Source organism: Cynoglossus semilaevis, chromosome 15, assembly GCF_000523025.1.
Source record: "Cynoglossus semilaevis isolate Cse_v1.0 chromosome 15, Cse_v1.0, whole genome shotgun sequence".
Classification (NCBI taxonomy): domain Eukaryota; kingdom Metazoa; phylum Chordata; class Actinopteri; order Pleuronectiformes; family Cynoglossidae; genus Cynoglossus; species Cynoglossus semilaevis.
The window spans coordinates 3,079,146-3,091,369 of NC_024321.1; the positions used below are offsets into that span (position 1 = coordinate 3,079,146).

The window sequence follows — 12,224 nt, forward strand, 5'->3', positions numbered from 1 at the left end:
GACTTTTTTTTTTTTACTGCTTTCATTCCTTTTCTTTGAGAAATTCATGTACTGTGTTTTGCAAGAGTAGCGGCGCAAATGAGAGGCTTTTGGTTGAACGAGTGTCCTCAACAGTGTCGGAAGGTAACGGGAACAGCATATCATGAACAGGTAAATCTGGATTTGCCCTTGAGTTTAATACCCCCGGTAAAAAAGAAAGTTGGTTCTGCGTCTTCTTGGTTTACTGGGTCACTGTAGCACAAAGAACTTCAATGTCATTTCGGAAATTGGTCTTAAGAAATGGTCTTAAGACATTTTTGCGATAAGAAAACAAAAAACAAACGACAACAATAGGTGAAGAATAGTTTCACGTTTAAAGAAAACTAGCTAAAAAAATGCTTAAGGTAGCCACAAATCTAATCAAACAACAAAAACCTCAAACTAAGGTAGAATTAGCCAAACTGAGTTACTGGAAAAAATAGTTAACAGGTCCTAAACAAAATGTTCACAAATATGCAAAAATGCCGTTCTTACATCTCCACGATGCTCTCAGGGAGGTTCGCCGGAATGTCAGTGAGACCTTTACGACGACAGTCCACGATGTTGTTGTTACAGGTGCAGCTAGCTGGACACACTGCCACCTGTGGGACACACGTTCTCAACTCGGTCTGGGCAGGACCTACAGACAGTGACCAACAGGTATGGGACACATAAAGTTAGATTGGGTGGACCACATAGAAACGTTCACCGATTTGATTCAATACTGAAGAAAGGAAATGAGCTTGAGAAAAAAGAAAGAAAGAAAGAAAGAAAGAAAAAAGGAAGAAAAAAGGAAGAAGACAGAACGGCTAATAAAGAGGCAGCATCCTGACAAACTATTAGCAGAGAGCACTGAATCAGAAGCCTATAAACGTTGTCTGTACTATCTCCAGCTGATAACAGCACTGCTCTTACACTGGCCCTTTTTAGCTGATTATGCTCTCTGTGACTTATAATTCTTCCGGTGTTTTAAACTCAGTGCTGAGCTGTCTGGACATGATAACACTAATGCTGCTACTGCTAGTAATGGACATTAAGTTAATTACCGTATTTGTTTTGTGAAATAGTTATAAAACACCAAAATTCAGACGTCAACATGAGCATTGTTTCACTTCCATAACATAATCAACAAACTACAACACTAAAACCAAGGCTTTGAAATAACTTTTTTTAACCTTAAAACCTTAACCTAAAGGGGAGATAACAAAACTTTTAACGTTACGTTAAAGCAAAAAAATGCAGCACTGATGCTAAGTGATAGCTAAAGCTAGAAATTGTATAGAAGGCTGAAAGTAAATAGAAATTACTTATGAAAAATAGCTTTAATCTTCTGTAAAACTAAAGTTAAGCCTAGAAATAGCTTAAAGTTAGCAAACATTGCTAAAAGTTTCAAATACATAGAAAACCAACTTAAAATAAAAAGTTAGATTATGGACAAGCGTTTCAGTCAGGACTAAAATGGTTAAATCAGATCTGCTGAGCCAACATTTCTCTATATTTCATTGCTTTTCATTCATTCTTAATACCAAATCTTCCTCACAGAATCATTCAGGCAACATGGACATCTGTAATATTTTATTTAAAGCACACGTTTCTTCATACAGGTGTGTACTCACCATTACAAACAAAATCCTTCTTCTGCACATCTGGGACATTGAGGCCCCTCATCTGGGCGGGGGCCATGCATTGGGTGAAGGGAGCCAAACCTCGTCTGGCCCTGAGCCAATCGGAGAGCCAGGACAGGTGGCAGTCACAGTGGAGGTTGTTGGAGTGTAGACGCCTGAGACGGAGAAGTGAGGGAAATATTAATTTTGAGTTGAATCCTGGGTTAAGATACATTTTTTTTCTTTTTTTACAAAATTTTAACAGTGAGCAGAGACTTCGACGGGAACCTGCACTTTTACACACAGAGACATACAATGTAATATCCTCGGCTCTCATATCCCCAAGGTCTGTGACAATATGACTGCGTCTACAGAGAGGACACACACACAGCGAAATCTCTATCTGTTCAGGGAGCCAGAATCACAGACAGGACAAAGAGGAACCAGAGGTGTGGATGGAGAAGACACAAAGACGGAGACAGAGAGCAGAGGAGAAGAAGAAAAAAACATATACAGGCTGTAGACAAAAGATGAACGATGGAGTAAAACCAACAAATCAAAGTTCGTAAATATTTAAAAAACGGTTGAATTTTGAATTTACTCAATGTTAAAGCAACAAAACATTCGGCTTTATTACGCCAGGTCATATTTATCTCTAAAAACAGTACACTGAGGTAAACATAGGGTACACCAATTTTATACAATTATTTTAAAGAACTAGACAACAAATCTGAACAAATCATTCTTTGACTAACACTAAAAAAAGCAAAAATAAAATCTAATTTCTTTAGCTTTTAAGTCTGAGTACTAATGCCCTTAGTAAAAATTTAACTATTTTATTTCATATGTTTTGCCTTGTAACAATGTTAAATTACATATGCAATATTTTGGCTATTGTTTAGAAACGTTAGCATATAGCTATGTTTTAAATTATTAGTTATTTTAGTATTTTATTCAATAATTCTATACCAAATAATATGAGGTACTGCGTAGTACAGGGTGCATCAGGTAGCTTTCTGGTAGCGCAGAGTCTCTGTACGAGGCTAGTGAGAGCAACAGAGAGTGAAAAGAAGGAGGAAGAGGAGGAGGAGGAGGGGAAGCGGCAGAATGTCTTGTCAGCGTATTACACACCAGCCGGGATATCTAGTCTTTCAGAAGACAGCTTTGCCTTTTTTTGTACATAACAAAGCAGAGGACAAATCCTGTTATGGAGCAGAGATGCTCTCATTGATGCCAGCAGCAGGGGCAGAAGGTTTTAATACCACTCTCCCAACATAAATCCAGTTTATAGTCAAACCCCTGCCTGCAGATAGTCACGTCCTGCCCCAACCCTGGGCTCAGCCTTAATTACTGACAAGGAGGATTAAAACACAGGGGAGAAAGGAGCAGGCAGGAGGTACGGGTGAAAGTGTGTGTCTGAGTGTGACTGTTTGTGTGCATGTTGCACGTGAGTGTTTGTGTCCCCCAGTGTTTTTACTTCTTATCTCTCCGGTGCGTTGCCAGGCTCATCTTTAGTGAAATAAATTACACAAACGCACAAGGGTTCAGAGGTTTGATTTTTTCCCCCCATTGGTTCATTTTTCTGTACAAGAGGAACCATGAGGTGATTTCATTACTGCTCTGAGGGACGCTGCTGAAAAATAGATAAAAAGGAAGATATCGTAGTATTGACGGATCTAAGAGTGGTGTTAAAGCCTTTTCCCACAATGGCCCAATCCAATAATGTAGAAATGACCAAGAGCAAACTGCTCTTACTGTGACTCCAAAGACTCTGAAATGAACTGCAACACAAACACACTGCCACTGGATTCAGCACTATTACAAATTATTGTGATAAACAGGATGTGATTGGATTAGAGCGAGCGTGTTTGCCAGGGGTTTTAAAAAGTTAATTAAAACAAATCCAAATATTTCAACTCCAAGTCAATTTTTAAATATCAGCATGCACAATAAGCAAAAAATGCAAATATATCTTAGCGAAATTTGCTGAGCGTTAATTGAAAGTTAGCAAAAATTAGTAGTATAAAAGATAGTATGAAGGTGTGCCAAAAAACGACTAAAAGTAAGCAGAGAAAATACAGTTAATGTTAAATATACGAGGGGGTATATATTTATTATATTCAGGGTAAAAACTGGTCTTTTTAAACGGAAGCCAAGAATAAACAAAAAAATATATAGATCTCAAATTAATGTTATTATTATAAGCCAATGGAAAATAAAAAAAATAATATCTCCGATTTATTCACAGTGACTCCAAATATTTGAAATATTGAAAACAAAAGTATTAAATATAGACCAAAGCTACAGTTTAGCCATGAATGCAGTTACGGGCTAATCATGTTTTCCTACAGACACAAACACCTACACACGTTTCTCAGACTTCACTGCTAATCAAATCAGGGACATCTCTAAACATTTGATTGAAGGAGTCGTTTTTATCAAAGCAGCAAATTCAATAGTGGGGAACGGAGGATGGCAAATTGAACGGACGGGAAATTTAATAAAGTAAAGGCGATGAGAAGAAGCAGGGTTAGCTTGGAGAGGGAGGAGAGAGAGGAGAGACATCGGCAGGATGTGGACGTGGTGGTGATGGAAACATGAGAGGGAGGAGGAAGAGGAGGGGGAGACTGAGAAGAACAGAGGAGGGAGGGTCAGGAAGTTTTCACTTTCAATAGAGAGTTAATCTCAGCCGTTTTGATGAATAACTCATGGTTAGCTGGAAGTTAAACAGCTCAGTCTTGGTGTTAGTTCTGGCACGTGGACAGATTTTATTTCTATGTTATTTTAGCCTTTAGTTACTCTGTTAAAGATATATTTTATAGATTGCGAGAACACTAAACATCGTAGCTATATTTTTTAGTTAATTTTGAGTATTTTTTGCTATACAAAAGCTAAGCTTACAGCTTCCATACAATTATCTTTGCTCTTACTTTACACTGACAGGTTTTTACAATGTTGGCGTTGCTCTTACTCTACACTGACAGGTTTTTACAATGTTGGCATGTCACAAATCTGGTTTTAATTGAGTCTTTTTTGCTACTTTTTCAGCTAGCTGGCTAAATCAAACTAACTCTAGTGGGCAAATTACCTGCTGTCATTGTTTTACTGCACTGAAAAAGCTATACGTCAATTTGTTTTGTCTGAATTTAATTATTATTGCACCAAACACCTGATTAAGAGTGACAGGCATTTGTGTCACAGAATCAGTTGGATCTTCAATTGTTTCATATCATGTCTGACCAACATTATATATATAAAAAATCTACATTTTAATAGTCGCAAGCCATTCTGAAAAGAAACCATTTATCGCGAGGATGTCTTCCAAATAACCCTCCCAATTCTTAAAAAACACAAGACCTGTTAATATTTAAAGCACCTGGAAAAACCAAGAGAGCAGAATGATGTGAAGGGAAGGAAGAATGTATGAGTGGAAAGAAGGCAGTCCATGAAGATGTATAAATAATAATGAAGGTGGAAATAGAGCGGAGGGACAGGGCTGGAAAAGGCAAATATAATTAGCGCAAAAATAATGAAGACAATCATGAAAAATGTGGAGAAGTGAAAGTGGAGAGTGAAGGGGACACAAGAAGGACAAGCACACCCCAAAAAAAAAAAAGAAAATCAGAAAAGACCGTCACCGGCTGTTGACAGAAAACAGGAGAGGACGATGGTGTCTGATTAAAAGATATTGGACATTGGTAACTGGGTCTTCAATCTCCTGGCAACTGTACAGTTGTGCTGCCTCCTGAAATCCAATTTTTAAAGGCTGATTTTCAAGCTGTGAGCAGCAGCAGTGTGAAGGAGAATATAGGAATCCTGCCATGTCGCTGGCTTTGAAAGGCCATCAACGGTCAAAGAAAAAAAAATTAAAAGTCCTGGCTTCTGTGTGTTTAGCAGGGTTCTGCGGCAACATTAAAAATGACTATTTCTGGGGGAAGGAAATCCCAAAAATCTGTGAATACTGGATGGGTGAAATTCTACCCCAGTGTGGACACAAGGAATGAAACCAATGGTCTGCCTTTGAGGCAGTCCCATGGTATTATGGGTAAGCTCCCTTGAGATGTGGTGCCGGGGCCTTGACAAATGTAAGCTCTCCTTCACACAAGTAAAAACAGAAATGTACACGCAGAGAAAAACCTGCAGACAAATATCAAAGACCAGCCACTCCGGTAAGTCAGCGGCTAGGCTGATGGCTGAGATGTGTGTGAATAGACAATAGATACCCCCGAAACATTTTTAACACAAGTTAATTCATGATAAAATAATGTTATGGATGTTATGTGCCAGTGATGCCTCCTCAGTCCTGGGAAAAAGTTGATTGCAGAACTAAACCTATTGTATCTGTGTTGAGGCCCATCTCGGGTGCCACTTGGGTGCAGTGTTGCATCGTATCTACAGTAAAAGCTGACCGTCGACTTAAAAAAAAAAAAAAAAGTTTTCAGGTCAAAGGTCATAAATTAATGTTTAGAAGTGGAACAAGAAAAAAGCTGTTTGTCAGGCCGTGAATCAGACATTAACAAGTTGATGATGTGATTAACGCATCATGAATGTGGGTTTATGTACGTGTGTGTGTGTATGTGTGTGTGTGTGTGTGTGTCATTGCCCCATGATTATTCACAGTCATGCAACAACACCAGAGTTGGTCTCTTATTATTGTATCATGAGATGATTGCACACAGATCCTGCTGCCATTCTGTGCATACAGCTGTGTGTGTGTGTGTGTGTGTCTGTTGTGTCAATACATGTTTGAGTTTTTGCATGTGTCAGTGTGAGAGCACAGTGTGTCCTTCCTTCATAAAAGTGAGCCTCTATGTGCATCTGCTAAAGTACTCACCGTTTCCAGGCGGCAGTTTGAGTAAATGCAGTTTCACAGCAAGTGCAGGGAAATGTAATTCTCGTTATAGTAATAGTACATTTGTGAAGCAGCCAGCTCTAGTCAATAGTCTTACGTTGTATAAACAAAATAAGTATTTCATTTCTATTTAAATTAAAATGGGAACCTCTTGGCACTCAACAAGTTCACCGGTTCAACTCTGGTGGTTGTTTCAACAGCGGCCGTGTGACAGACAGGCTAACAGTCTGGGGTGTAGCCCACCCTGGACCAATGACTGATCGCTGTGGGACTCAAATTAGGATGCTTTACTCACAGCGTCCGCATCTTGGGCATGTGGTTGAAGCTGGACAGAGGGATGAGGGTGATGTTGTTGTTGTTGAGGGTGCTGAAACAGAAGAAACAGAGGGAAAAAAAACAACAACAATGTGAGTAAAAACAAGAACTCAAATGCTTGAGTTTCAATCCATCGTTCCCTTTTTTTTTTCTGTGCTTATTTTTTAGACTTTCGTCCAACAGTCAGTTTTACTCTCTCTCTCTGGTTTCCAGAACCACAAGAACTGAATCATCTTAGAAAGAATAACACAAACATGTTATGGTAGGGAGTGAACTTGATGACCTTTAATATAATATAATGGGTTCACAGATGAATGTACATTCATTTATGGAACAAGGCTAACAATACAACAAACCCCATGTTGCTGCTCAGACACTGTAGCACCAACCTGCGCCTGTCTTTTTTTATTATTTCCCACTCATCAACAGGTCACTAGTGTCTTTGAGCGTTAGCTCTCACATAAACCACACTCTCTTATATGTCGTTATCGACCTGAAGTCTAAAGAAAACTGAGGTTGACTGCCATAAACACACTCATACACACACACACACACTGTGTTGGAAAAGCATAACAACTATTGATTCTCTGTGGTTTCCAAGAAAAAAATGGAGACAGAAATGAGTGAAGAGGGAAAAGAACAAAAGAAAATAAAAAAATGGTTAATGGTTATTCTATCGCAGTAATCTGCTGGGGGTAATACTGCAGTAAAAACTGGTTAAAGTGCAGATACAAAGACAAATATGTCGGAATCCAAGTTGGTCTCTTATGGCCTCAACTGGAAAAGATTGTAAACAGGCCCAGAGGAGAGAATGGAAAAAGTGGTCACATGTCTGTAAATCTTTGTTGTGAATATTGAGTCATTAAACAGTCCTGTTTAACTGAAGGTTCCTGCCATGTAACGTCCGACTACTGAAGGTTCCTGCCATGTAACGTCCGTTTTTAAAGGCGGATCGTGGCCACTGAACCACGTTAAATTTACAAAAGTGATGATGATGTTAGAAAAATGAGATTACACCTATGTCATAGTGAGTGGATGGCAAATTTCAAAATAAAAGAGAACGAACACTGACTTCATAAAATAAAGCTAAGCTAAACTAGGATAATAACGTTTGTTAAAACTCTGAATTCACAAGGCAACCAGAGGTAAAACTAAAAACAATAACTCAATATTTGGCCAAAAACAGCTAAAAGTGACCACATGAAAAAACCAAATAGTTCCAACTGCCAACAAACACATGAGCAATAACTGACATGTGATCCAGATCAACATTCGATAAAGTTCTCCCAAATTCACCTCAACTCACCAGACGCAAACAAAATGTTCCTGTTTTAAAAACAAGTTGATTTTCTATCCTGCTCTGGTGGTTTTTTCTGGAAACTCAAAGGCCAGAATAAACAGAAGCACACGTCAATTTGACTGGACGTAGGAATTAATGCTGGTTTCTGTGAACTATCACCTAGAAACCTAGAATCTTTGTTTCAGGAAGGATTAAAGACTTTACAGTTGATGATTTCTCACATTTGTCGATTCTTTTCAAATGTTTTGACGAGACGAGACATTTTCCCTCCGTCTGCTGTATGTTTGATCCCAAATATACAACGTCACAGCGGTTTGATCCCAACGGCAGAAATCAACGACGGTTCGGTTTTAAAGTTGTCACGAGAGTTCAAACGGACGACTGTCACGGGGCGTTTGCCGTGTTTTCACTAACACCCACTCGGACCTAAAATAGACTGTTTTCACTCCAGTCTGTTGGTGTTACTACTTTTCTTTCTGTTTTATTTCCCTCTGCCTCCCCACGATCCTCTTTCTGCACTCTCCTCTCTGCCAGTGTAGCCTCAGTGGCCTTGGTGGATGGATAAAGTTTCAGGCTCACACACACACACACACACACACAGAAACACAGCTATGGTCAGCCCTGTCAGGGGTGATTCCACCCAGTATATATAATTTAATTGTGGAATAACAATAATTTCCCTTCTGCAATTTCCCTGTCAGTTATTCTCCCACTCACTCACTCCACTCTCCGTCCTATACTCTCCTCATTCCTCCACCTTAATAAACTACACTCAGCTGCATAAAGCCAACAAAAGTACTCAAAACATCATTTTCAAGTCCACAACTATGTTTTATATCGCGGCCCAGTTTTTGTTTTCCCCCTCCTGCTCGCCTTCTCTGTCGCTCCTCCGGCCGGGGCTGCACTTTTGAAGAATTACATACAATTTTGGATTTGAAGTGATCGCAATATACGTACTGTACTTTCACAGTTGTGTAATACTCCATCATGAGTCCAGAAGAACCTCAGATTTAGCACTTTATAGTGTACAGATTACATCGTGTTGTGAGGGTTTAAATCTTGTATTAAAACTTCGTAAAAAAAATCAGTGCTTTTTGTTTTCTATTTTCACTGTAACCACGGTTTCGGAAAATGTGTTCAACATTGGGATTCATTAGTGTAAATAATCAATTAGTCCAATTTATCTTTTACTGTGTAATCTTTTCCTAGGGAGTGCGGTACGAGGGGGTCTGTAGTTTGAAGCCCACCCTGGAACTGACATCCTACCAGTTGACTACTGGGACCAAACCAGTGATTTTCTTGCACTGGTAAATAGTCGACAACGGCTCTGTAGTGTATCTAGCCTGCCTTACACACCTGGGTTCGAGGCCCGTACGTAACGTCACCTACTGTTTGTCTTTGTCTCTCATTTACACATTTACACATTTATCAGACCGATTTATTCAAAGCAAAGCTTACTTCGACTGGAGCTCAAACCCTCTGTGTAAAGCAGACCTGATAACCGCTTCACTCTGGAACCATTTCAGTTTTAAAGTTAAAAACAATGTATTTTTTTTTCGTTTTGGTAGTGACTGTAATTCCTCACAAACCACAAGGATCTGGGCCTGAAACTTGCATAACCTTCCTCCCCTGCCTCTGAAGATCCTCAGTTCACCACGATGTAACCTGATTTTAACTGTTTTTTTAAAGAAATATTAAAAGAGAGCGAGAGAGAGTGTTTTACAGTGTATAGTAAAAGCCAGTAGTGAGTACACAGTATTTTACTAAGACTGTATCACAGTTCCTGTTCATTTCTCCTTTTTTATTTACAGAGAAGCTGCAGTGACCACGGCAGTGCTTTACAGGACAAACCTGTGAGCTCTGACTGTGCACGTAGGTGTGTGTGTGACCACATTAATGTACGCTGCACATGTTCCTGTAGCATGACGTGTGCGTTCTTGAGTCAGCACATATGTTACGCTGCACGCCGCCGGTCTCCGTGCACTGCAGCATTTCTCTCTCTCTCTCTCCCTCGGTCTTTTTGTCTCTGTTGCAGTTAAAGCTCCTCCGCAGTCAGTGATGGAGGAGACTCTTTAGCTCCAGCCCACCGGGGAGATGCTATCGTTAGTTTTTCTGCATGCTATTGTGTGTGTGTGTGTGTGTGTGGTCTGTATGAGACAAAGGAAAGGGGAGAGTAATGTTATCATATCTGTGTCTTTGCTACAAACTACACGCCGAGGTCAAAGCCTTGTCTTTAAACAATTTTTTTTTTCCCACACACATTCTACGAGAGACAGTGATTCCATTTACCGTGGAAGGATGGAACCTTAGCGTTGACCATGACCAGTTCAGGCCTAACCATCGACTGTATACAAGAAAAGAAGCTCAGCATTTAGATAGATGGATAGAAATGTAAAACAAGACGAGTTACCAGTGGAAGTTCTACAGAAAACTCCAAAAAATGTAGTGATATATGAATACTCACATGAGTATCGCATTCTCTCATAAAGTATCGATACATATTTGTCAATCAAAAAAAGCACGGGTCATTTACACATCTCCTAGGGCAGTGGTTCTCAAACTGTGGTACGCGTACCACCAGTGGTACAGAAGCGCTCTCTAGTGGTACACATTTACATTTACATTTTCAATTGAATAAATCTGAAACATCATACATACCATGCACAAATAATACAAGATTTAAACATCTCTCCTGTGGTGGAAGCTAACAGTGAAGGCCTCTGCTGCTATATTCTAATGTTGGTCATCATGATGGTACTCAGAGAGATCAGTGTTTTCTCAGGTGGTACAGAGTAGAAAAAGTATGAGAACCACTGAGCTAGGGTAACTTACTACATACAGGCTATTGTGCTGCAACAGCCCCCTGAATGTATAACTGATCCAATCATGTCATGTGACCACTGACCAGAAGAGAGCAGTGATTACATCTGATTTATAAAATACTGATACTGAATAAAAAAAATTAAAAATTAAAAATAGTAATTGGTATCGTATCACCCATCACTGCTGTGCACCAAATCTTCTGGAGTTGATTCTATTCCTACTAAACCAATTATAATGAAATCAAAACCAATAAAAAAACGTCTTCTTTGTTTTTGTCCACATCAGTTCAGCCTAGTTTGGTTTGAACCGTCGTCCTTTGTGATTAATTGTTTGTGCGTTTCCAACAGAGACCTTTCCATTAGTCCCGATTATCCTCAATCAGCTTTTACAGGCACGGATCAATAAACTGACACAATGTCTGAAGAAGTACAGCCACTACAATGCTAGAAAACAACACACGCAGCTTCGCGATTGTGATTGCGACTGTTATCGACTGGGGATTTAATGCAGTTGTGCACGAATAACGACAAGTGTTAGTTAAACACTGCAGAAAAAGGTGCGTGAATAAGCGGCCATTTCCAGTCGCCGATCCGTAGGTGCGCCGCCGTGTCTTCATCATAAAACATTGCTCAATGATCTGTATTTGAAAAACATGTCAAACATCCGACCGGCTGAAGTCATCGCTCCACTTAACCGGTTTTGTGTAATATCATAATGTCTCATTATAGACGGAACTGAGGGACTGGAACCCTGCAGTCACTTGGATCAAGTCTTAATTCTCTGAACCAATGCTCCATTGTGTGAAAGAAACCACAAAGTGGAAGCACAGCAATTACATGTCCAGAGTCACATCTGTTATGTTGCACAGATCAAACTGACCGATATAATATTTTACAGTCTTGGATGTGACTTAATAACGCTGCCGGTATCACACAGTGTTTTTATTAAGCTCTTATTACAGGGAAACATTAGTTTTACACTGAAAAAAGAGTCAGCAAAACATGAATGTTGCTGATGTTTTGATACATTAATGTGAACATTTGCTATCATTCGCTGAGTCTGGGGTGACGGTATGTAATAAAAAAATGAAAAATTCTAGTGCAACTTTGTTGAGGTAAAATCCAACCTTTAAAAACTGGATATAAAAAGAAGCTACAGGAACTGTTACTGAAAAGTATGAAAAGGATTTTTTTACTACTGCATTTTGTCAGTCTTGTCCTTCATGTTTTTTTTTCTCTAACTGGTTTGCTTTTCCCACCCAGGTGCTAAAAAAGGGCAAATGATGAAAAGAGTGTTTGAGTTGTGTGAAGAG

The 12,224-nt window shown here is 39.4% G+C and overlaps 1 protein-coding gene across 1 annotated transcript in view; it reads right to left on the reverse strand.

The window, feature by feature from the left end:
• The window catches only part of slit3 (slit homolog 3 (Drosophila)), a 232,868-nt gene that overhangs the window by 60,019 nt on the left and 160,625 nt on the right, over positions 1 to 12,224 (reverse strand). The window contains exons 7-9 of the mRNA XM_008326546.3: positions 6,770 to 6,841; positions 1,635 to 1,798; positions 514 to 658 (exon numbers count right to left, since the gene is read on the reverse strand). Coding sequence (XP_008324768.2) covers positions 514 to 658; positions 1,635 to 1,798; positions 6,770 to 6,841 — 381 coding nt within the window. The remainder of the gene's footprint in view (positions 1 to 513; positions 659 to 1,634; positions 1,799 to 6,769; positions 6,842 to 12,224) is intronic.